Source organism: Athalia rosae, chromosome 2 (genome assembly GCF_917208135.1).
Source record: "Athalia rosae chromosome 2, iyAthRosa1.1, whole genome shotgun sequence".
NCBI classification, from domain to species: Eukaryota; Metazoa; Arthropoda; class Insecta; order Hymenoptera; family Athaliidae; genus Athalia; species Athalia rosae.
In genome coordinates this window covers 23,463,290-23,490,517 of record NC_064027.1, presented here as the reverse complement: position 1 = coordinate 23,490,517, position 27,228 = coordinate 23,463,290, and the positions used below count along the sequence as shown (strand labels likewise).

The 27,228-nt window shown below is 40.8% G+C and overlaps 1 protein-coding gene across 1 annotated transcript in view; it reads left to right on the top strand.

Annotated features, from left to right (window-relative positions):
- The window catches only part of LOC105689276 (muscle segmentation homeobox-like), a 34,485-nt gene extending 10,052 nt beyond the window's left edge, over window positions 1-24,433 (top strand). The window contains exons 2-3 of the mRNA XM_020854206.2: window positions 19,887-19,892; window positions 22,269-24,433. Of these exons, the coding sequence (XP_020709865.2) occupies window positions 19,887-19,892; window positions 22,269-22,627 (365 nt within the window). The 3' untranslated portion in view covers window positions 22,628-24,433. The remainder of the gene's footprint in view (window positions 1-19,886; window positions 19,893-22,268) is intronic.
- The last annotated feature ends 2,795 nt before the right edge of the window (window positions 24,434-27,228 follow it).

The window sequence follows — 27,228 nt, the reverse complement described above, 5'->3', positions numbered from 1 at the left end:
CGGGATCCTCATCAATCGCTGTTGTAATTGGGTTATTGGTATCAACATTATTTCCCTCCGGCCCACGTCGCCATTTTTATTTATCCATTTTTTTTTTTCATCATTTTTTTATATATTTTTTTTTTTTTTTATTCTCTCGGCGTTAATCGAATCGATTCCATTTCGCAATCAAACTCTGGTATATATAAAACCGCTTTCTACCTACACACGCGTTTTAAATACCTATAAACATTACGTGCGTAGAATAATTCACCTCCGCCAATATACGTTACATGTATAACATATCTATAAATATGTACAATACGATACGTACATAGGGTATGTGTATGTAGTACAGTGTATTATACAAATAGAAGAGAAAATTGAAAGAATGATCGATCGATCCCGCGGTGATCAACACAGGTGATCCTATAGGAATAAAAAGAATTATGAAAAAAAGGAAAGAAAAAAAAAAAATCGTCCTAATTTTGGTGCGCCGTAAAAATTCTGTGTGGTTTCTCGCTACGTGTAAATGTCTGTGTGGATTATATCCATAGAGAGAGAGAGAGAGAGAGAGAGAGAGAGAGAGAGAGAGAGGGAGGGATATCTGTGAAGGTATAAATTATTTGTATGTATATATATAAATGAAGAGGTCCGATAAAAGCATGGCCGTTGTAACACTCGGGGGCACAAGTATACCCTGTCGAGCAGCTTAACCGAATGAAGCCCAATCCGCGACTGACAGTTCAATGAAACCTGCAATTTCACAAACGATCATTATAAGACTCGACTGAAATAGCTCCGCTGCTGCTGATGTGTTATTGCACCGTTGCTCTTGCTGATTTTGCTTCTGCCGAGGAATAGAATTAAGTTATGCAGGATACGACTACGATCTCACCTGTATCATGACCCCTGGCCGTCGTTCGTCAAAACGAGTCCATTTCGTTTCTGTAAAATCGACGTCTCGATTTGCGTCGCGTACGTCTTCGGGGTCAGGAACTGACGCGATTCGAAAAATCTAAAGAAGACGACGATGAGGACTTATTGCTCGTATACGTTTAGATGGCACACGCATCTATCTCTAATATTTCTAAAGTTGGAACGAATAGCTGTGCTCATGGGGACGGATAACCCGCTGAGGATTATTAACTGCTCAATAATTCATTCTGGCGAATGAGTCCCGTGCATAAATGTGCAGATTGTATATATATATATATATATATATATATATATATACGTGGTGTATAACTATACGGTGTACACGTATATATACCTCGTTCGAATTTCATGAATATAATAGAGGTGTAGGAGGGTCGTCGTCGCGTTAGTTTTGAAACTAGGAAAAATTCAAGTATAGCGAAAGATCATCGCGTCGTGAAAGAATAATTTGATGTATCAATATCGTTATTAATTGTGGCCATATTTGGAGAATTTTTTTTCTTCACTTATACCAGATATCGCTCCTTGGTATTACAGATATCCTGCAAATGGTCGTATAATTATTATTATTCACATAATACGCGTTCGCATACGTTCGTAGAATCGAGTCAATTATTGATAAGTGAACTGCCAAAGCTTATTATATTATGTATATATATACGTATTATATGCGTATAATACGTATGCACGTTATGTACAGTGTTCGAGGAACTTACATATAAAGAGGGCGATTATCACTCGCGGTCACCACGCTATCTTAATAGTAATTACGTAGATACATACCTATTAAAACCGTGGCCGATGATACTGCTGAGCTTTTACGAGAAAGTGAACGCTTTGTACGTCGCAATAAAATAAATTTGAAATCAAAAAACCAACAAAAGAGAAAAAAAAAAAAAAAAAAAAACGGAAGAGATCTCATTTACAGATATGCGAGGCGTTGACGGATTTAATGAAGAGACGACGAAGTGTTGTACGCTTCGGAATGTGCGCAGTTTGTTTCGATGATATTCCACATAGTGCAGGGTCGAGGAAAATAACGTCAAATTTAAACGCGCCTTTTGGCAAAAGATCGAGAACTTCTTCAAACCGTTAAAAATTGAGTGAAATTCTTCTTTTTTTGGTATTTCTCAGTTTCCAGAATGTAAGCGAACGATATCGTGATTTCTCATGAGCGTATACGCATACCTATCTTTCTTCTCGACTTTCCCCTTCAGCTATTCGAAAGAGAAGAAAAAAAAAAAAAAAAAAACGCCAACAGTTGAATAAAATTCTTCATCCTAGTGCGGAGTACACCTGTTACACGTATTTGCTCCACATTCTACGGATACGAGGTTCGTACGCGCGGTGAGAATGAGATTTCTTTTCGTTTTCTCAAATTTTCGTCTCTACCGACGAGGGGGAAATTTGATTTTGAAATCGCGAGCGGTACCGCCGATGTGTCGCTAACGTTAAAAGATCCTTCAGCTATACATACACGTGGGTATATATACGGTGTATCCGAGAGTCTGAGGTGCATCGGTCGTCGTTCGGTGATATACAGAGAAGCTTGGAGTATAACAGCTATAAGTATAAGCCGGGTTTTCTTCTTGGGTGGTCCATCCGCCGGAGGACCGCACGCAGTGGGCTGCCCTCTCTACAAAAACTCGAACTCCCCCCCCGCCCTCCCCTCGCCTCGTCCCTTTGCCATCAGCACACATGAGGAGATATCCGTATCCGTATACGTCGTCGTTTCGTATATCCACTCTGTACGTACACCTCTCAATCTTCGTATTTGTGTTATAGTGAACTTGTGTACCTCCCGAACATGGACGTAACGCGTGTACGTATATACGAGGCGCGTGCATGTGCCCGCCCCGTGCACGCATCCCAACAGTGGGATACAAACGGCAACTAGACGGACGGAATATCTCTCAATCTAGCCGACGAATTCCGCCCGGTGCCGGCTAACCAACGTTATACTATATGGCGTATATAGTACCGTCTATAGCGTATATATACCTTGACTCTAGATGTTTAATGTGCCCTTTAGTGTGACTCATGTGATCCCCTCATGATCCGTATGCGCTCCTCACCCAAACCAAATACCGAGTTTAACACCGAGGAATTTTTATTATTATATAAACCACACACCGGGGTGGCAATACTTCGAGCTGCACTTTTTTCATTCCTTTTTTTTTTTTTCAATTTTCTTTGTTTTCTCGTTTCGATTCCCCCCCCCCCCCCCTCCCCCCAACGACCGCGAGCAAAAAAGTTTTTTCGTATTCTTGAAATGAGAAACTTTTTTTTGAAAAATTTCATCCACCGCAGATTAAGTAAAATTCGAATACCTTGAGCGATTTTAGAATTTTTACGCATGGTTTGTTTTTCTTCTGCAACGAAGCACCGAAATTCTGCTTCGAGATTTGATATGAGATAACGAAGATTGAATTACCATTATATTTCGTACACTGAATTTGAAGAGGGGGGGAAAAGAATTAACCGATCGATAACGTTTATCAGCGCTCGACGAGGTGTGGAGATAGTCGGCGAGGTGCGTGCACCGATCGCACACCGGTAAGGAGTTATGAAATTCTTTCCCGTGCTTGACCTCATCCTCAGCGTCCTTCTTTCGCTTCTGTTTCCATACCGCGTTAAGCTCATCGCTAGGATCGAGTCAAGTCCACCGCAAGTTTCATTCAATTATACCCCTGAACCACGTAGTGTATAATGTCTACCGTGTAGCCTTCATGAATGAAGATTCGTTTGTAGATTGAATGTGCAATTTCATTGTAGCAAACCCGATCCTTTAGATCTTTATGAACGATTTAACGGATCATCTGGAGAAAATAATACCTTATGTTGTCCGTTCGGTGTATGTATATGTATGTATATACGGGTACATAAGTTGTATCTGAAAAAGGCAGTCGGTCTTCGTAGATATAAAATACAGCTAAATTGTAAATTGGCCGTTGCGGTAAAGTACCCGCTATATACTCACCCGATATTTATGCAATTGGCAAAAATGGCGATACTCGCGTTGAACGGTACATAGGTATAAAATATATATCTATATACCCATGTACATCGCGGGTACAACGTAGTTCGCTTCTAGCCACGGGTTTATAAGGAGATCGATTTTGTTACTCGCTGGTAACCATATCAGGCACATAATCAGCAACGTGCCGCATTATCGTCATCATTATCATCATCCTCGTCATCGTAATCACGATCATCGTATTCCAGCGGAAGCCGTATGCGATATGTGAATCGCGAAGGCTTCCGTCGTACCTATACCTTCCTCAAAAGCTCGCCGAGAATCGACATCGAGAGTTGGGCAGAACTGGGAAAATTTTTCTTCCATATCTCTCGGAGAATATTTCAACAATCCATCGACTCCCACGAGTCGGCGAGCATCGGAATACCTCGACGTCTCAGCGAACGCGCGTAACGCTCTCGTCGAAAAATTTTCGTCGAATCTTCGGAGGTGTTCGAAGAAGGTGTACAATAGGATATGGAGCGCGTCTAAAATCATTCTTCGTGTCCGAGAATTCACTCGAACTCTTCGAGTTTTTGGCCTGCGAGTGGAACGCGTGGCCGAAACCGCGTGAAGGATTTGAATTTAGTATGGGGTATCGGTATCGTGAGTAGCGGCAAGTAAATCCGGAACGAAGTAAGTTTCGGGGAGGCGGAAAACGAGGCAAACGATGACTCGAGTGATTAGAGAGAAAAGAGAGAAGACTATGACTAGACCTAATCCAGCAACTATATATGAGCTACGTACGTTATACCTACGTACGGCAAAGAAAGGGCTGATGATGGGCAATTCTACGAACCATATGGATCAGGCTTTAAACTCCGTGGTCGTAGTTCCTTTATAGTCGCTACACGGAGCGAGTCGATCTTCTTTATTTAAATAATTCAACGTCCGACGTTACCGTCCACATGCATTTAGTAGACCATTTTACCGTGGGGCCGGTAGTTTGACTCGCAGTTACGGTATTCAAACTATTAGGTAAGAATAAATTGACGACGACGATGATCGTCGTCGTATTAAAACGAGCGGAAAAAGATATCCGTCTGATTGATCGGGGCGTAGAGTTTCCAACCCGAGAGATCGAGCAGTTTCTTTTATTCCTCCGTCTTCCGGTCTTCTTTTTATTTTTAAAAACAGGTGAGGTTTACGCGGGGTGTCATAAAATTCGTTTTTGCTAGCGCGTCGTCTGTCCGGTGTACGTAGAGAGTCAAAACGAGAGATAAAAAAAATGTTTTTTCTTAAATTCTCGTCATATCATCGGTGTGTATATATATGGTATAAAAACCGAAGGAGATTTGGATTCTTTCAAACAGAATGGAGGGCGAATGGGCCATAAAGGTGGTCACAGCGGGGATGCGGACTCGCGCGCGCGCGTCTGCAAATAAATTAACGGCCGGTAAGAAGAAGAAGAAGAAGAAGAAGAAGAAGAGGAGAAAGTAAAGAAGTGGAGGTAGAAAGAGGATGAGGAGAGGAAGAAAAAGAACAGGATGTAAGGAGTGGGCACGTATAAGAGCACGACGATTCCTATTTTGGTATTATTACACTGCTCCGCTAGACCGATCGACGCCATGAAATTCTGTGCCGATATCTCGAGGAATCGACCCCCCCCCCCTGTGATTTACGACTAATTTTAAGTGAAAAAAAAATTTGAATCGAAAATAGACCACACTCGATAATGACGCGCCGGCGTTATTCGCATCGGGGCATAGGTGACGGGTACTTACTGCATCTACCCACTTTATTATTCACATTCTGAGTTATATCGCCGCGTTGTCTATTATAACAAGTATATATGAGTTACGATCGGTACAGAGTTAAGCCGAGTTCTTTATATCTCTCGCCAAATAAGGACGATGGTATAAGAATATCACGTTATGGGATAATTTTCGATTTTATTACCGCAGTAAAATGATGAAACAAAAGAAGATTACGATCCGGAGAGTAATTCGTGACAACAAATTTCAAAATGACATCGAAATCCCATAATAATTCAAACACACGCGGTGTTCCGACGTTGTGTAGTTTACACGTGTATAAATGTATAAGTTGTATACGTATGTATATGAGACGGTGTTAATTCACTCGTCACGATCATCGTTTAGCGGGTTTTCATTTTTCTCCAACGCTTTCGAAATAGTCATTTAACCTAAGACTGGGAAGCTCGCATCAGCTTTCCTTTTTTTCTTTCGCTTCTTTCATTTTTTTTTTTTTTTTCTTTCCCCTTTCCCCTTCGCATGGTGTTTTTCTATTCCACTGCAGTTTAAAAGCCTCGTCTGCAGAGAGTTTTATAGTATTGGTTATACAAGCGTATAGCATTATATAGAAGCTGGATACTTAAACGCGACATTAACGGCACCGTATAACAACTACTCGGTTATAGCATAGAAACCAGATGTGAAAAACTATTTAGCGATGCCATACAATTATTTGCCCCCGTTATAAGTCCTCGCTACATTTCCACGTAACTTTATACACCCGAATGTATACGGAATAATGTAAATGATATGTGCGCATATCACGGAGAAAAATTTTTCTACCATTTCTACGAAAGAATTGATTTATTTTTTACCGATTATTTTTTTTCGGCTTCCTCTTCTCTGTATAATATTTTTCTTTCATTCACTCAAATTTCACCCCAATCCTTCTTTTTTTTTTTTTTTTATTTCCTCGGTCTAGCTTGTTAAAGGAGAGAAAAAAGAACGAAATTATGAGAAAAAAAAAAGCTGCGTGGTGTGCGGTTTATCGAAACAGATGACAGCCACGGTTTACCACCGTTAACTTTCTTTCCGGTCGCTTCTTCGTCTGTAAAGTACAACCGCAGGGGTCAGGTGGGTGAAGAGCTAATTGTATATAAATGTAAGTGTACATACATTGTGTGTATAAGTTGTATGTGTATATCTGAAGAATTGACATATGGAGTCGCGTCTCTTTATAAGGGACTCGAAGAAACTAGAAGAAAGAAAAAAAAAGCCAGAGAAAAGAAAAGCAGGGAAAGAAAGAGAAGAAAAGAAGGGAGGAGGAGGAGAAGAGAGAAAATATGTATGGGATACGGTATAGGGGGAAAATTGTATAAGCTCGCCAGTTGGGCATTTAGCGTGGTGGACTTAGGATTGATACGTACTAGGCGCCGGTGTCGCACGAGGAGGATATTATCTGACGATGGGTTTGGCTTTGGGGTTTTGGGTTTTGATGGGGTGGGCGAAGCGCCACTTTCCCCGAAGTTTATTCCATCGTTGTTGATTTAGGGGATGGGATTTGAATTTATGTTCCTATTCGACCTGCTACAAAGCTTCTCGCTACATAGGTATACAACACAGTTCCTCTGATACCCAACCGCTTAAACACCCAAAACCAGACCCTGATGGAATACCGGAACTATATCCTCAAGTTGTTAACCAAATTAGGAAATTAGAGATAACGATCGTTATACCGCCGTACCATAGATCAACCGAAAAACGGGAGAAAATTCAATTTCTCATTCCATTTCAAAATGATACATAATTGGGAACCGTCGCAAGGATGTCAGATCGAACGGAAAAAAGGACTCCGATCTTGCATAAAGAGCCTGAGAAAAGTTGGATTTTCAAATACCTTGGATGGACCAAAAAATTAGCAAAATTAGTAAAAGGAACCGACGGTTTCAAGTTCGGATCGACGCTGAGTAAACTCTACACGACCGAATGAACTTGTAATAATTCGATTTACCTTTTATCAGGCGGTCTGTTACATGTAACCGTACGAGCGAACGTTATTAGCGTGTCCACAATAGCATTGAATCGCATTCAGCGCCATTGTTTGTTCGCATATACCGAACCCATAACCATGCAGTAGATTATCACCGTTCATTAAACGTGCGGGTATATTTATCCGATCTTGTTCATAATTTATACAACGTCGGAACCAACCTTGTTGCATACTTATCACGCACTCGTATACATACATGTATACCGTAAAAACAAAGAACGCGAGCGCTCCTTTTCGGTTGACTATTTGCTATTATATTGTAATAGTTTTGCATTTACCTTCGATTTAATTTCAACACATGCCGTAAAATCCTTCGTTACATTACGACCGATTCCCGTATCGTGGAATGCTTTGTACGCGCGTACGCACTAGATCGCGAATAGTGAAATCATTTCTCTCGGATACAACAATTACCTTAGACTTTAGACAGCGAAACGGTACGACCTGTAAAATACATTATCGGTACATTATAGCTGCCCAATACCGGCGTGCGGTATACCTGGAAATGCCACCGGGAATATGGCCACCGACTGAACCAGGAAACTACGTCGACGTGCGTGACATCGGACATTTGACGTGGTTCTCGGTCGCGGTGCCATGCCACTGCGATACACATACGTATACATATATATGTATATATAATATTTCAACGAACTAACCCAATGAACCGAGAAAATTTTAGTCGGGATTTCTGGCAGTCCACCGATATTATGCAATATACAAGGATACGTCGTTATTACGGATCTGGGTATCAACCACCATAAATACAACGACGTTGTATGAAATTAGGTCCCCAACTACGTCACCGTTATACGTATAGGTATCGTAAAACTTTCCGCTAATTGACAAGCAAATACAATTTCATTCGATACGGTAATTTGTTTTCGGGGGTAATGATAATAAAAACAGTATTGATGATATTTCTGTAATGGCCGCGGGAGCAGGAGGAGTCCTATCCATACGCTCCGGTTGAACATGAAATCGGTATGGTATACATTCGTCAATCGATGATAGGTACGTAGAGTAGTACGAGGAGGTATACGGATAATCGCGCTAATTGCAATTCGAAGGCTTGAAATTTTCTTCTCTGCGTTTGTTTTATTCGATTATGTCTCATCAGAAGTATGCGCGTATCGTTTATCCGCAATCAAACGCCATGACCAAAAATTCGCTGGGTTGACAGTTGTGCGGAATAATTAAGGAAAATCGTTGCAGTGATTACGGTAGATGTATGATCAACCTTAATCGCGGATAGCGAGCCAATTAGTCGCCGGAAAAGGTAAAACCTGTAAATTACATTACATTCAAACCGTTCTAGTTTCCACGTAGAATTTTCCGTCCTCTTTTCATTCATCTACACGCGTTGCGGATTCTCGTGATCTTTAGCGTCGCTCGACGAGAATCACGCGACGATCGCGTTTGGTATACAATATTATAATACGCGTATAATATAGTTGTTACCGAGCCGATATACATAAAATAATAATGAATACGTAATAACCTCACCGTCCAACCCGAAGTGTCCGAGGAGATGACAGCCAGTCTGGCCGCGTCTTTAGTTTTCCCTCACTCGTCGGTGAGCGTCGAAAAAAACCTAACCGAAATTACGGTGACTTCCGTTCCACCGGGTTTCGCCGATGCTCGCTTCTGGTGCAGTTAGCTTCTCGCATCTGTCCCTAATACGACGACGATTCGTTTGTCCCTCGTAAATATATGGATACGTCAACGGTTTATTTCCATTTTTATACAGTACGCGTGTGCGTACGAACACATCGGGGTGACAAGATTTTCAGTCTCGTATCCCCGAACAATATAATCACAGCCTCGGTGGGCTCCGATAACGAACGCAATGATTCGTCTTCTTTTTTTTTCCTGTGTTTTATCTGTGACGAGTCTGAAAATATTGCGGCACGTATTCAAAATTTATTCAATAACAACGGTGACATGTACATGATTACCACGTCTCGTGCATTGTAGGCTTTAATTATACGTCTATACGTTCATGTACTGCGAACTAATGAATAAACGTTAATAATGATAAACATTTAAAGATATAATAAACGAACATTTCAATTACACACTCATTCACTAATAATCAGATCACCCCGGGGCGGGTCTCTGGCTCACTCGGAAAGCTGCTGCTGCTGCCGCTGCTGCTGCTGCTAAGATTATCTCTACCACGCATCCGCGTGTGCTTTAATGTACATACGTTACATGGATACGTACGCACATCGGTGTATATTCACGTGTACGTAAGATGGCCCTATGTTCGTCAATAATCGCCGAAACACCCCAAAGGTTCGATCGATGGATAATGGAGAAAAAAAAGAAGAAATTTTTACAAACTGCAAACACCATCGACGACCGATCGGCGAAATTACATCCCACGGAGATAGTCGTGACCTCCACGTTGTGATCGTATCAATTTTATCCACCCGATCGATAACGATGATGTTACCGAACTGAACAATTAACAAAAAATAGAAAGAGAACAAAAATCATAGATCGCTTACGAACAATTGTTACAGTATAAATAAATCTCATCGATCACGACGAACGATCTGATCAACAACAAACGACAAACAACAAACATCAACGACATATAATAAAATACGAGGCACATTTAATTATCATATAACCCTCCGCGACACTATGAATTCCGACGGTATATCAAACAGGTATATGGGGTACATGAATATAGCATGCCCGTACACACACTCGTGTACCTGTAGTAGTAGACATACGTGTGTACACGCATAAAAGTGACCGAATAAGTTTTAACATGAAAACGTTATGATACGAGCTGCTGCTATGTCCGTTGCCGGGATGAATATGGTCCACCGAGAATGAACGAATGGACGCAGACGGACGAACGGACGGACGGACGGACGGACGGACTAACGGACGGACGGATGGACGGACGGGAGAACGGACGTTGGACCACCCACGCCGATGGATGGACCACCACAGTCGCCTACTGGCATACATTAGAGCCACCACCGGCACCACCGGTAGAACCAGCAGAAGCGGGAGGAACGGCAGCCCCGGGTCCCAGTGCGATGGGTCTGCTTCGCGTATATCCATCGCGTTGACTATAAAGCCGGCAGAACGGTGTCAGGGCGCGAGAGAACCGGCAACCGATCGTACGTGTATCATTCGATGATCGCCCCCTTGCTCGCCAGGGGAGGGGGAGGATCGCCTCGATTTCAATTTCCGATCCACCACCACCCCCTCCCCCTGAAATCCACCGAACGTTATGAATCGGTTATTCTACTTTCTATGAAAAACGATGCAACCCCGCTGTTGTGGAAACTAAAATTTGCTGCTATCATTTGACACGTTTTTTTTTTTTCTAATCAGAAAACTCTCGCCTCTTTGCCGATCCGGTACAGGTACATTCTGCCTACAAATGTATGTAGATTTTCAGGTATACGTGTACATATATGATGTGTCATACGTATACTTTGATGTACTCGACACCCGTTCAATTGACATTTGATACGGTATAAAGTGCCGCGCCGGCGGGAAACAATCAGCTCAAAGTAAAGCGGATTGCGACACAGTGTGCATGTAATTGTGCTCTTGCCACGGATAAGGGTAATCCGTGGAAAAAATTTAAAGGTGAAGCGTGTAATAATTGTAGAATTGCGAGGACGGAATGTACTTGAACTCTGGCAATATTTGGAATTTCTTTTTCCGGGATCTGTACGGTCTACACGGTTTTTCGAGTGAGAGTTACGTGTTTCCGAGTTCGTAATTTTCACGATCGGTTGACGTACGTACGTCATAGGTGTTTTTTTTTCAACCGCTTCGCTTAATTAAAACGCGCTCTTTATTTCATTGGATTGAGTGTTCCCCGAAATTAATTCAATGGACGACCGACAATGAGCGCGAGCCCGTTTTTATTGTCGTGTGTATTATAATATACCGTATAGATGAAACAATTTTTGAATCGCGCGAATCAATTTGCTGCAGGATTCATGCAGTCGATATTACGTGTCATCGATTAACCGCTCACCAATCAATCGAATCGATCGAAATCTTTTTAGAAACAATGAACATTCTCATTTCTTTCTATCCGTAGATTGGTCGATGTTGAAAATTTGAAACCGTCAAATATGAAATCAAAAGTTGTCGGGAAACAACCGTCTACTACAGAGTCTAGACGGATCGAATAACGACCAAGTTTAGATGATGGAATTCCGCAGTCGATCGGCATTTCGGTAAAAAAAAGGCTTCGGCAGATGCTGACAAATCGGTGAGAAATGAAAACGTCACTTCACCAGGATGAGCCCATAGTCTGCACTTTTCGAAGTTTTAATTGTAATTTTTTCTTCATTTTTTTTTTTTTTCGTATTCATTCGTTCATTTTACCATAATATCACGTTACACCGGCGCGGCGCGGTCGGGTCCAAGACCCGCGAGATGGACGAGTTTCTTCGTCAAGGTCGACCTCACGCCGACCTGAATGAAATTATACAGAAACAGGTGAAACGATTTTAAAATTCTTCATATCCTCGACTCGCTTACAAAGGTTTACGTACGGTTTCGATTATTCGTCGAAATTCGACGAGTCAAAAATCATCTTTTTCCTTATACAAGGGGGTTTCGCGGGTCTCAGACTTTCAGACGCACCAGAGGATTCTTTGAGGTCTTTTTTTTCGTTCGGTGATTTTTCAAGATATCAAAAACTTTTGGATGACTATTTAATAAGCTCGACGCGTATCAAACTTCCGGCCCACATACGATGCGGTGGACCGTTGCTTCCGGTTTGGTTTAGGCAATAGCCGAAGGCTGTACGGCACACCAACTTTTTCATTCTTCCTTCATCTCCGTCGTCTTCTTCTTCTTCTTCATCTTCATCTTGATCCGTAAAAGTCGAACGTCGTGACCTTATTTTTGACGTGATGTATAAACTATTTCTGGGTAGACCGCGCGCGCACAGTGGTGGGATGTGGCGCGGATATAAGACGAACCAGAAGAAGAATAATAGTAAGAAAGACTCTGGAAAAAAAGGAAACGAACAAAAAAAAAAAAAAAAACTACGAAGAAGACGAAGAGTCACGCACGTAAGTTGGGAGATACGCAACGCACGCCACCTTGCATATATACGTTTATATTATGTATTCCCCGTATACGTGTGTGTTCCCTATACGCATCTGCGTTCGTCGTATAGGGCAGATTTTCGAAGTTAGTAGGTACATCGCGCCATTGGTCATTCGAAAATGAATCGATGAAAATCGAGGAAAATCGGGGAACTGGATCGTATCTTTATCCATGCGATCGATCACCCATACAATTATGCGAACTACACGGGACGATACGCGGTGTACGAATTTGGCAAAGCGTCGTTACTGGATAAAGGAAAAAAAAAAAGAAAAAAACGTAGCAATTATACCTATATACGATGTAATAATTCATATGACATTAAGTAGTCCGAGGAGAAAGTGGGTTATTACGCGTGTGGGGTAATTAAATTGTGTAATTGACTAACTAATTTGTCGACGATCGCATAAATAAAACATATTCCGTATCTATACATTGGCCTCTCAATTTTATATTTATATATGCCCGAGATGATGACGATAATGAGCATGACGACGACGACGACGACGACGACGATGATGGTATATCGGGGGATGATGCACCGTGGTTACATGGTTGTATATAGGAAACAGCAGCAGATGCTGCAGGCGTTGAAAAGAAAAAAAAAACAAGTAAAAGAAAAACGGAAAAAAAAAAAACTATATGAGAACCTCGTGTATTTCACTATCTCTGTAATAATAAAACACACAACATGAAATGTTGTTTTATTAATGTTTTTTAAAGCAACGGGACTTTTAGTGTATATGTATAACCCTCTCAATCAATTCTGTAGTATGTTATACACCTATGCCACTCGTGTTCAACTTTACACACACTTACAGTTTATAGAACACGTCTCAATTTGTACGAAAACACGTTGGTTGGGTACACGTGTATAACCGAATAAAATACGTGCGAGTCCTTGCGCCAATGAAATGTCTCAATATACCCCACCGTCACAGGTACATATATTTCATACTATCACCTCGTGTGCACGTTTTTCATTTTTTCAAACCCTGCAGCTGATGCAAGAAGAGATTAGGAGTATCAGCCATACTTAATTACTTACCTCATTCGAGATGGTAATTATATCTCTGTGCGTACAATTATCGGATTACGTGTCATAGCTATGTAATAAAATGTTGGTCTGATTGACACGGAAGAAAAAACTTGTCAAATGTTCGGCCGTGTAAAATCAAATTCTCCGTGAATGCGTATATGAGGTACAGGAAACACATTATAATAATACACGCGATTGAACGATCGTTAATAGATTTGTCAAGCTTTTATTTGTTAGACGTTTCGAAATCAATCAATCATTCATTTATACATGTATTTATTCATTTATTTATTTATCTATGTAACGAGCAAAAGCGATGAGTTATACCGCCATAACTCTGCGAATATGTACGACGTGTACTATGTGAATTTCTAAGTACGTCACGTTGTACAAATTTTACGTTACACGTTTTATATCTACGTATATACGTGACATATACATGTATGTGAAAATGATCGCTTGGGGCCCGTACGTTTATATACCTATGGATATTACATGTTCCTATGTGTTCCTAACTGCACGGTATTATAATGGGTACCTACCTCTAAAAGGAATGAAAAAAAATAAAATAAAATGAAATGAAAAAAAAAAAAAAAAAAAAACGAGTAGTTATCGTAAAGTTAACTTTGCATGATTCTGCCACATTAAACGATCTCTAACTCAAATATCCACGACGGTTATTGTTACGGGTAACATTTTTATGGAGATTGCATTCCAAAGCAATGAAGATTATTAAGTGGTTTCAACGATAAAAATAAACTAACCGAATGTACGAATATATAGACGTATGTATATGCACACGGGTATGCGTATATGAAAAAGGGATACAGAAGAAGAGAAAGATGAAGCAGACGAACGAAAAAAAAAAGAAAGACGGGAAAAAAAGTAATAAAAAGAAATGTATTATACCTCAACCAAGCCTTGCAAAGGTGCAGCAGCATCGGCGCACTCCTTCACTTTTAGCACTACGAAGCGCCTGATATGTTTATTATACAACGAAGTTGAGTTTCTCAACAGAGTTCAGAAGGTCCTGAAATGAGAAAAAGTTTAAATAACAAAAAATGAAACAAGAAAAAGCACGAAATGAAAATGAAAAAAATCACAAGATTTATCCACTCGTTCTTAGCACACCGCCGTATAACAGAATAAGAAGTCTGCCAACTCAACCGGGGTTCAACCCCTCGGCTTATATATTTATTTCGAAGTTTTTTTTGTTTTTTTCTCAAACTTGAAGTATAAAAGACGAATGAAAGAAATTAAACGAAGCGTTCGTATCTCTGACGTACTGCATACGGTAATTTATTTTAACGTATATTTATTTCGCTCGATATCATACCTCGGATATTCGAATTTTGCGCCATTCTAACGACGTCAATGACGATGATGATGATGATGATGATGATGATGATGATGTGAGGCGGGCGATAAACTATGAGCGAGACGGTTCGCGAGAGAGAGAGAATATAAGGCGAAAGCCCGTGCGCGTGCCAAATATAACTGACTTCCGGTGGCTCGTGATGAGGACGTGGCGTACCATGTCGCGTATACGGGGTATTCCAACGACAAATCTACTTGGTCGTGATCCTCGTTACTTTTTTCATATTTTTTTTTTTTCACTCGCAAAACGTCGCAGTGTCGCAGGTACGAAGACACGACCGTAATGAAGATCAATTTCTTTTTTTTTTTTCAATTAATTCAACGAATAAAAAAAAGGGTTGCGATCACAGCCAGGCTCGATTTGGCACGAAACGCTCCGTACGCGTACATATCGTACGCACGAGCTGGAGGGTACATATGTTAGCAAAGTAGCAGTTTGAGAGGTGCGCAGTGCGAGCGCGGAGTTTATTTGTAACATAATATAACACGCCCCAAAATTGTCATTGCCGCATGCGAAATTTAAGGGACGTTTCACCCACGTGTTCCGAAATAATTTCTAATCTCCGATTCTCAGGTCGTGTGGGAAAACCGCGAAATTAAGCGATCGTCCCGTTAAAGTAGATTCACGAGCGTCATCGTATCTCGAGTGAGCCTTAATCAAGGCTCGCGTTAACTCGGATCGTGACGATTACACGACGCTCGGAGTTCGGGAAAATTTCACGCAATGATATTCGACATTCCAAACCAACTTATATGGCCCCCTGACTTTCGATGGAACTTTTCCTACGATTTCACGACGAATGGTAAATGAGTCGAAGAAAAATTTCCGCTTTTCCGAATATTCCGGATGGACGCGAGCGTGCGCGCGTGCAGTATAATTCTGCGTGTAATTACACGCGTGTGCATCGTTTGTTGGCTCGTAAGGGGAAACGGGGTGAAACCTTACGCGCTCAGCTCTTCGCCCATCGGCATCAACCTCTTGCGCGTGTTAGTTTATAATGCTCCGGACTACTCGAGTAACACGCGCGTGCAGTGTCTCGAAGTCAGCTATGGGTGGCCCTCGTTGTTTCCCCTCTCACTCCGCGCCATCGCGGTCCATAATATAATAATACACGTGTGTATATGTATCATCCGCGTATAGGTGTAGCATATACTCGCGTAGAGACACACACGCGTATTGTACGTACACACAGCTAACAAAACTGAGTGGGCGTCACGGGACATGCAAATTACCCGTACCAGATTTGGCGATACATCTTAATTTTGTGCGAGCTAGCTCGGCTAAACATCTCTATATATATATATATATTTATATACATCTACTTGTGTACGGATATGTATATTATGTCTACGTATACATATAGACATATATAGACATACATAGGCGGGTTGATAATAATATTCGGTTCAACATTTCGCGTGTAATTCATTAGATGAGCCGTTCTATTATAATTGCTATATATATACCTATAGGTAATTGAATTTCAGTTTTTGCGATTTTTTTTTTCCTGTTTTCTCTACGAATAAATTATGCACGAATATCCTGTAATTATGTGTTACACGTAGTGTGAAAAGGTAACGGTTTCACACGTGTTTCCATGAATCTTGTATAATTATACGAAGCGAAATACCTGTTTCTTATTTCGGATCTTCAGTATATAATTTCACGGAATTTCAATTAATAGCTCAATTTTTAGCCACGAAAAGCAATTGGTATAATGACTGATATTTCAAAAATGTAAAAATAATGATATGCGGCTTATAACTATTATGCGAAATAAATATTCAACCGCCTTGCTCCCATGTTGTTACCGTCGTTGTTCTTGTTATTATCAGTACGAATGTTTTAATTATCTTTTAACTTCATTCATATGTATGTGCATGTATTTACGAACACTCGGTCGTCATTTCGTGTATCGTGTATAACGTAACACAAGTGATGAGGTTGAAATTTGTCGCGTGGTGGTCCACGCGGGCAGCTGGTATATAAGTTTTAATCGGGGGTCAACCTAAATTAAGATTTATGAAGTAAATCATTTCATCGCACTAACACATCAACGTCCATCCCCGAAGACCACCCTGAACATAGCTACGGTGGTATAACTATAAGCTGACGATCTCGAAACTTCTCGTCTAGCTGCTGCTGCTGCTGCTACCAACCACGGCTGTCCATCATTCGAAGAACCGGGTATATAAAAATTCTGACAGTCGCCGAGATCAGAAAATTTATTCCATCGGTTTCTCTCTCTAATTTCTTTTCTTTTTTTTTTTTCATTTTTCATTTTCTCTTTTTCTAGAGAAGGAATTTAGTCAATGACGTGAAGCGCACGGTCATATAAGTTGGGTAGGCGCAAGGAGGGCCCTGCGTTGACATTTAATTGCCTGACTGAGTGTCGTTTTCAGGGGGTGGACACCCTAGCACCTATTGGTATAGTTGTGTATAGCTGGTCGCGTGTCAAAGTTTAGGGTCGGGGTCCTAATCATCGTCATCGTGATCCCTCTCCCGCACTCCACTGTATACGTATACGATAAACCGGCAATTAATTATCTCATTTCTCTCTCATCGTGCGTGGAACGAATTACCGGTGTAGTTTAAATTTATTAGAACCATCGACGATCGTATGTGTTTAACCGTGACGTATAATATCGGGGGTATCGTGTTTAATTTTGCGTACATTTACGCTGGATCGGATAATTATTCGCGATTTATAGAACGAATTGTTTCTATACACTGTACGCGTAACATGGACAATTTTTTTTCGACACCTGTACACCTACCGTTGGCGAGGTAGATCAAACCGATCCGCAAAATTGCGAAAGAAAATGGATTTTGGAAAAACGTGATGCGTCGTTTTCGAAGCGAGCCCACCCTCGACTGTCTTCATAGTCGAGGGAAGAGGTTGAACATTTTCATCGGCATTCTTGAGTAAAAAATGAAAATCTCAGATGATATTCTTCTTACGCTCGATTTTTACTTTGCCTGGGAAACGATACACATAATAGATACATACCGTAGTAAAATAAAAAGCTCAAACTTGAGTAAAAGAGTGGCCATGAAAAGAAAAAAAGGAACAGAGAGAGGAAAAGAGAGAGAGAAACAAGGACAGCTGCTACCGCCGTTGGTGCAGTGCTGCTGCTGTAGCGCAGGGTCGACTGGGTGGCTGAAATTAATGTTGCCCGCTTAATTGGAGCCACTGAAGTATGCGTGCTACTAGGTGCTTTGGTATTCTTTCGGAGTGCAGCAGGTTGCACGGTGATCGAGGTGCTCAACTTTTTAACCCTTTGGCGAGGTGGGAGACGCTCCGAGACCCTGAGTATGCAAAAAACGTTATTGCTCCCGAATGTTCTCCGATGCTTCAATTTTTTGGGCAAAAAATGAATTCGAAGATCCCCCGCTCTCGCGCCATGAACCATATACGAATGTAGAGAGAGAGATCGAGATTTCGACTACGGTGACAATTTCATGGCGCATTCATCGAGATCCCATCGGATATGCGAAAAAATGAATGCAATGATTACAAGACTCGAGAACGATGTGGAGGAAGGAGTATCGAACAATTCGGTCCCACGATTGCTTTCGTACGCGAAGATAAAATCTTTACAGAAATACCGATTTCCGAACAAAGTATGTTAAAAAACGTGTTGTAATATTCTAGGAAATCGGTACACGTCGCCTCTTTGTAAGGCTTTTCCAAATCTCAATTCGTTGGTACGTACGAACGAATGTGCACGCTATAGATATACGATGGTGCGGATACGTTGATGCTGGGCGGTTACCGATCGGCGAACCCTGGCGGTAGTTTTTTGTAACTATGTAATTAGCACCGAGACATGGACGGGAGCAAGCCCAACTTCTCGATCCACTTTCGCATAATATTCACGTAGCATTAAGAGCCGCGTGGCAAATTATAAATAAGATCTTTCGACATACATACCGTAACCGTATACAAACATATCTCTGCGTAGCTCGCGTACGTACGAGTATGCGTTGCGGTTGTGGTTGAGCAAAAAAAATTTCGCGAAAAAGGAATATATCTTATTTAACCCGATCACTCGACTCGCCTGCTTTTCGCTGAATATTTCCCGTTCGGGAATCGGTTGTCAAATAATGAAGCAGTTAATTGTCGTATTTTGCTGTTGCTGCCGCTGCACAAATCGATATACCCTATCGAGAAATAAGACTCGGAACGACTCGCCGCACGCGCTCTTCTTATTTTATATTTTACGTACACGCAACGGGTTCGTTCACGTGAAACCTAAATGGCCGAAAATATTATTTTCGCTAAACTCCTTCTCTCGGTATTATATTTCCAAGCATTCATGGTCGCTGAAAACGCGATTTTTCTATTCCAAGTTTTGCAAAAATTAACCGAAATTAGGTGCAGCCATTTTGTATGTTTTTCCCAACTGGCTAAAATCTGAGTCTAAAGACTCTTGGAATTATGGATATTTTAGTAGAAAGTCCCTTTTTTCAGTTTCAAACGTCAAAGTTGAAATTGATTCTAAATTTCTGACGTTGTTTCCAAAACATGTTTTTTGTTCTCCAAAATGATTGTTGTAACCGATAGAGAGTTACTGTACAGGAGAGGAAAGAAAAGATGAGCGTAAATAAAATAAATGATAATTTGTTGTATAATTATGTCTGTATAATTTTTAACCGGTATGTTTTTCTCTTTTTGTTCTCAGGACGAAGTAAGTAGAACTGCTACACCAGAGCAGATGATAAAGATTGCCGTACTTCTAGATGAAAGAGAGAGAAAGAAAGAAAGAAAGAGAGACTTAGAGGTGAAATGGAATCGAGAAAACGTGAGCTTTTGAATCTAACAAAATTTTTACATCAATGTCACAAATTCAACGAAATAAAAACAAAATTATTTTTAGAAAACAATATTATAATGTCCACATATAGGTGTGTACTACTTATATCACGTCATCAAGTATATTGTACAATGTGTATCGAAATTAATTTATTATTGTTTTATAATTTATTTCAACTTTACATACATGCAGTGATGACCGTACGTATTTTGAAACGAAGACATACGTAGTATAATTTTAAGAGCTGCAGGTTTTCACATCCCTATTAGCAAATAATTGATTTTCATTAATCTATGACATGTAACGTCACGTTCGGAACATGATCGAGACATACGTTTTCGCTTTTCATTTCAACAGAAATTATTGTGAAACCAAAAATCCAACATAACGACAAAGCATGCGCAATTCAATTGATTAGCAATGTTCTAGAATCTAGATGATAGATCGATGTGTTATATAAAACGAATAACAGCATGATTATATACATTAACGATTCTTGGAATAATCCTCGAGCGATTTCTTTTTTAATTTCTTCTTTTTTTTTTTTTTGTCATTCCCTTGTTTTACTTTGTTCGTTTCGAACGCAGTAAAAGCTTTATTTGCCGTATAGTTAAGTTAAGTTACTGCGGCGACATTTTCTCGTCGTCTTAAATCTCATCTCTTAGCTAATACAACGCGAGCGAGTATGAGAGAGTCCGGCTCTTTAAAGACGACAAGTTTATAAAAAGGGTATTGAATCGGTTCTCGCGATTCTGTGTTATGACTTCAAAGTGGTCGATGTATATACCTATACGTATACGTACGTGCGTACCTCTATGTGTTATACGTATACCGCACAGAGCGAGCACACGTGTGTACGGATATCTACCGATATAACATTCTCTCGATGAAACGAAGCAGCCGGCCATACGTATACCGATCGCGTCGCGACGCGTATACGTCCCCAATCGGTCTCCAGGAAACTTTCAATCACCGGGTTTCGAGCCGCAACAGCAAAGCAATTGAACGCTCATTGCGCCCATTTACTCGGTATCGCACGTTCACAGAAGCGTGCGTGCCGCACAGCTTACCAGCTCCAACCCTTTCCCTCCCCCATTTCGTATCCCCCCTCACCTATCCCCCTTACCTTTTTTCGCTCTATCAATTTTCTTACCTCTCCTCAGTCCTCTGAAATCCTCCTCGTTATGCTCCATATTGTGGATTTCTAGCCGATTCGATCGACGAGGCAACGCGCCGCGTAACACGCGCCTTCGGTCGATACGTAATGACGTTTGATTTTACAAGATTGACGTGAAAATTCGCCTATATCTTCGGTCGATGTTTTTCTGCGCCGGAGTAAAATAACAACGAGAATTCGGTGGAGAATCTTCTCTCGCCCGTCGAGTTTATATAGCGAGGAGAATCGAGGTCAGAGGTGGCTGACGGGCGCGGGGTATACGAGTTTCGGTACGGGGGAAGTAACGAGCGGCGGTCTAATTACTTAGTCGAGTCAAGACCTCTTCTCTTCCTCCTTCCCTCTACTCCTTTTCCATCCCTTTCTCGCGGCAGAAGGTGTGCGCGGGGGTAGTAGAGATAGCAGAAATGCGCGCGGCCGGGAGAAACCAATAACGCTAAAACGTCTTTCCTCAAACAACCACCTACCACTCATCCTCCTCCTGCACCCCTACCCACTCTTCTTCCTTACATTCCAACCCCCGAAGACTCTTCAACAGTCACCCTCTCCCTCCCCCCCCCCCCCCCCCCCCCCGCCGCCGCTACCCTTCAAACCTCCACCACCTCCAGTTACTTCGAACTAAACGGACAACGAACCACTAATTTCAACGAGCTTGAGTTAGACGTTAACCCCTCGCAGTCTATCACGTGGATAAACAAACCTAATCGTAAATTATAACTTCCAACTTCGCAGAAATAAGCTTCGGAAGCTTCCTCATCGCCACCAGCGAGTTAGCTTTTCTTCAATTTCATTCTTCCTACGCTACGTATCCGTCGATTTATTTTCGATAGTTTCATCGCGGTGGCAAAATCTTGAAATAAAATTCTTATTCTCCTCGGAAAAATCGGCGACCGCGTCCGAGGTGTTTAAAAATGAATTTTCGAACCTATGGTATAAAAGTTTCAAGTTTTTCGAAATTCACTTCGCTCCGGTCTCCGGTCTCAATTACAGATCGCTGCGAATATAACGTCGTTATCGAAATGAATAATCTCTGAGCCATACGACGTCTGATGCACCGTCTCCCGGTATGCTTTCAGGTCCTCGGACACGTCGAGTAAAGAGATCTAACGGTGACAGTCGAACGACAGGTTCAACCCCCGAGGAAAAACGTCCTCGGACAGCTTTTAGCGGCGAGCAGTTAGCCCGTCTAAAGCGAGAGTTTGCCGAGAACAGGTACCTGACCGAGAGGCGAAGGCAGCAGCTTTCAAGGGACCTGGGTCTGAACGAGGCGCAGATTAAAATCTGGTTCCAGAACAAACGAGCGAAGATCAAGAAGGCTAGCGGTCAGAAGAACCCCCTCGCTCTACAGCTGATGGCGCAGGGTCTCTACAATCATTCAACCGTTCCACTCACGAGGGAGGAAGAGGAACAGGCAGCCGAATTACAAGCCAAATGACAAGCGTAGAATATTATTTTATCACTTAGCTAACGTATTTCGTAGATACGGTTTAACTTCTTACACTATATGTAATACATTATACAAATGAATGGCTACACTCGACGTACTCATCATCATTCGCATGGAAACCCGTTGTAGAGAATTATCGAAGAGAGAGAGAGAGAGAGAGGGATGAAGAGAGACCGCGAAGATTTCATCAATTTCCATCGAAATATTGGATAAATTTCTTCTTTTTTTTTTTTTTCTTCATTCATCATCCACGTGACGACGTGTAGTCGGTCTCAAAGATGTGACAATTTTTTATACACATGTACCGTTTTCTCCTTTTATCTTTTTTTTGTTTTTTTTTTATCGATTCTTCGTACAGGATAACAAGTCGAATTCATCCTGGAGGCTATATTTATTTGGAAATGAAGAAATCTAGTCCTAATAATATGCTCTGCAAATTGCCCCACCCCCCCTCCCCCCCCGACCCCTTCCCACTGCGACACCCTTTATAAAATTAGCCATTGCCGATTTTCAGGTGTGTACAAAATTCGAGTAAAATAAAATAGTCTCGTGCCATCGTCGGTCAATTTAAAGCATAGTTTTTTTTATTTGATTTTCTTTATTTCGTCCAAAATGAATTCCGCGATGACAGATAATATGTACAACCGATGTAATATGTACTTTAAATTTATCTACACTAATTATTATGATTTCCTTAAAGAACCGTATAAATTAATTATTTATAATGTAGATAAGGAATTATTGATTCTCAAATCGATCTCTGGGTATATATCATTTCTTTCCTTTTTTTTTTTTCTTTTGATTTACTTATTTGCGCCGATGATATATTTATAAGCAAAGAGAAAATAACTAATAATATTAAAATTACTACTAATAATCGTAACTATGGTATAATGACAACGCGATGATATTAACATTAATTTATTGTAAAAATGTAAATTATATGAAATTATACATATATACATATACATATATATATATAAATATAAGATATATAGTGTTTCATGACAGGCGTGATTTTGCAACGTGCAATAAATTCTAATAATTATTTAGGCATACATACTACACGTTATCCATATATATACAAATTACCTACCCCGCTGATAATGTGAATTTTAACGAATACATGAGAATAGATAAATAAACGAGTTAACGAATGATATGAGATTGACAAACGAGCGATTGAAGATATGAATAATAAGAAGAACAATAAAAACAATAAATCAATGAATGAATGACTAAGCGAAACAAAAAAATCGAACTAACAGTAAACGGACCTGTATATATCATATTGAAAATTATTATAAATAGTAGCCTATATAATATAATATAATTGTGTATAATATCTAAATCAGCGAGATAATATTGCCTATAGACTGTGTAAAATTAAACTTAGTTATTTATTTACATAATATTATTATACATATTTAAAAATAAAAATATTATAGAAATGATGAATCTGAGGAAGAATCTACACACTGCGGTACACGCATACATAGAAAAACATTCACACACACGCGTATACATACACATACACATGATAGTTATAATGTATATATACATAAATACAAAAAAGATAATACATGTAAGATTATTTAAAAATCAATTAAATATTACCAGTATCAAGTTATTATCAATCCGAACGCCTATGATTATTCAAAAAATTCCATCGCCTCCCGTTATCCACTTCATCCGAATTAATTTCTCACCAGATGAAAGTTTTTGGATGAATTTTCAAATGGGTAGCAACGATTCCTCAGGATCTGTTTTACTAGGATTCCGAGATCGTCATTCTGGGATTCCTGGAGTACCGCGGGTGAATAATCCCGTAATCTTATGTGCTTACATCGTATGTACATGCCCCGTACATATGTACGCGAGGGTGTTGCTGAGCTGAGCAGCACAGAGAAGGGGATCTCTGCAGGACGCTGTATGTACATATTTCTAAGGGCGGGTCGATCGGGCGCCGTTTACGTTCCGCAGGGGTGGAAGAATTGGCCGATTTTAACGCGCATGCCTTAACCCGAGTGCGGGGTGGCGATGGTTTCTCCTCGGTGGTTTTCAACCCGCTATAGCACCTTGTCAATTGATTTAAAGCCGAAAGGTGGCCATCGCTGATATGAATTCAGCCACGCCTTAAAACGTACACGCGCCAGCCTCGAACAGCCTTCGTGTTACCCTTAGAACACTTCAAGGGGGAGCCCTTAATTCAGATTTCTTTCCTACCCCCTTCGTGAAACTAACCCCAAAATAAAGTCAAGGATTTCTAGCGGGCAAATCATCTTTCCACGACTTTCCACGCGTATTTGAGGCAGCCGGAATTTACTTCGATCACCCCTGATATTAAAAGTTTGAAAAATCTGGATGTCCGGATACGGGATGGATTTTTTGCTCGATTGAATTCGCTGGATAACCAGGCTTTCCTCTTCGTTGAATCATCGCGATAATGCGACGAGATTTGTTTTCCAGTTTTGGGATTGAGGCGAAAAAATATTCAACCCCGTCCCACGGTCTGTGTGTTTTTCTTTCGTTGTTTGGCTGCTGAGTTTCCGACCGAACTTCTGGCTTTGACGAATAAGGGTGGCTAAATTCTCGGACATTTGACACGAGTTTTAGTTTATGAAGATTTCCTTTCAGTATCCTGAAATTATTAGCTACCCATTATTCACTGCAATGTCCACGGCTATCTTTCGGGGGACTGATGTATATATACGTAAGAGATTCTCCCTCACGTTTACATACCCATGTACGCGCACGTATACCTATACGTATATCGGTAAATAAAATATATATACCTACTCTACTCCGCAACACCAAGGTCTCTAGTAAATTAAACGACTTTGGGGTGAATTCTGTCAGCGTGAGGTACTTAAATAATAGCCAACATCAAAATACATGCACCGTAAGCAGAGGTGATCGGTCACCGAGTAGTCGATAAACGAATCGCGATAAGGCGTCCGTTTAAATAATATATAATTTATATACGGCGTACCCTCGAGGGTGTATACCTGGAGTATTCATTCATTCATCTCGAAGGAAAAACGCTTCCGTTTTACATCGACTTAAAATTCCGACGAATCGTCTCCTCTGGTCCAGGTAGGATGCGAAGCTGTATACGTGTACGGCTTATCGATACCATTTTTTTTCTTCGAAAACTTCAGATTGGAAAAGAGATTTTTTTCTCCTCACATTTTTCCATTAGTATAAGTAATATAGATACAAAACCTGCCTGAGATTTCTCGAATAAGAAAATTGTAATGATGCGCAATAAATAAAAGACAACAGCGAGGTGGAGGAGAGATCTGAGAGATTTTCCCTGTCGCACACAAACGCGATATATACTCGTGCACATGTCAAGATGATAATATGTTGGAAGTTGGAAGGTCTTTCGTACGGTATCGGCCACGCCACCCTTTTCCCCTCGCTTTTTCCTCACACAGCGACCTGTCATTCTTACGTTACCATCTTCTCAAGCGTATGCTCAGATATTGCACTCCTAGCTTGGGAAATAAGAAATTTGGAAAAGAAAAAAACAAAATTTCGGGATCATTCGGAATCTTGACCTCATCCTCTTCGTACTCTATTCATTGAAAAATTGTCGAAAGAATCAGAACCCGAGTCGTATAAGATCTCATATACGGTTCAGAATTTCTGCTTCTTCGCCGTACCCGCGTATTTTACATATTCATGATGTCAGTGGCAGTAGGTCTGCCGTCTTATATATCCACACCAGTCGTCACGAGTAAAGTAAGACGCTAATACCGGTAGGTGTACGTATCGTACGCATACGTCGGTGATTATCTTACGGTCTAGCTCCACAAATTCTCGTATAAAATATTATCACTTGTAAGTATTTCAAAGCTAACTACCTACGTCAAATTGGAACTACTTAAACAATTTTTATTAGCGTATAAATAATAAACGCGTACACCCGTGCACGTGCATATGTGCATTCTGCGAAACGTCAATTGGAATTAGATTGACGTATCAACGAGAATTTTGTTCTCCCATGTTGGGAAAATTTGCTATTATTTCGCTGTCGCTAAATTTCGAAACAAGCGTACTATCGTTAGTACACGACTGTTTACATTTTGCGAACAGGGACATAATAGACATATATATATATATGTATGTTTTTTTTTGTTTTCACTCCCTCGACGTTCGTTTACAAACACTGGTTCGTGCAGATGGCGTCGTTACGACTCCGTGGCAAGGAATTTTCGAGTGTGGTGTAAGCTTGGTTGACTCCGCAATTAATGGTAGAGATTGAATCTGGCAGCACCTAAGTTTATAACGTGTGCATGGACTCGCAATCAGCCGTCTCCCGTTAGCGTGGACGTCGTTAAGACGTCGTCGCCCACAGAACGATCTTCCTCCATGTACTCGCACCGACGTACGTATGTACAAAACATACCTATTTATACACCTATATACTCCACATTGCATGTATGTACATAACTTTTCCATCGCTATATTCGCACTCGCAAACTTATATGTGTACATATGTATCGTGCACGTACCATACCCACATAAGTACTGCTATTTGCGTAATAAAAATCCCCCCGACGCTGATTCAGGGTGAATTTCAT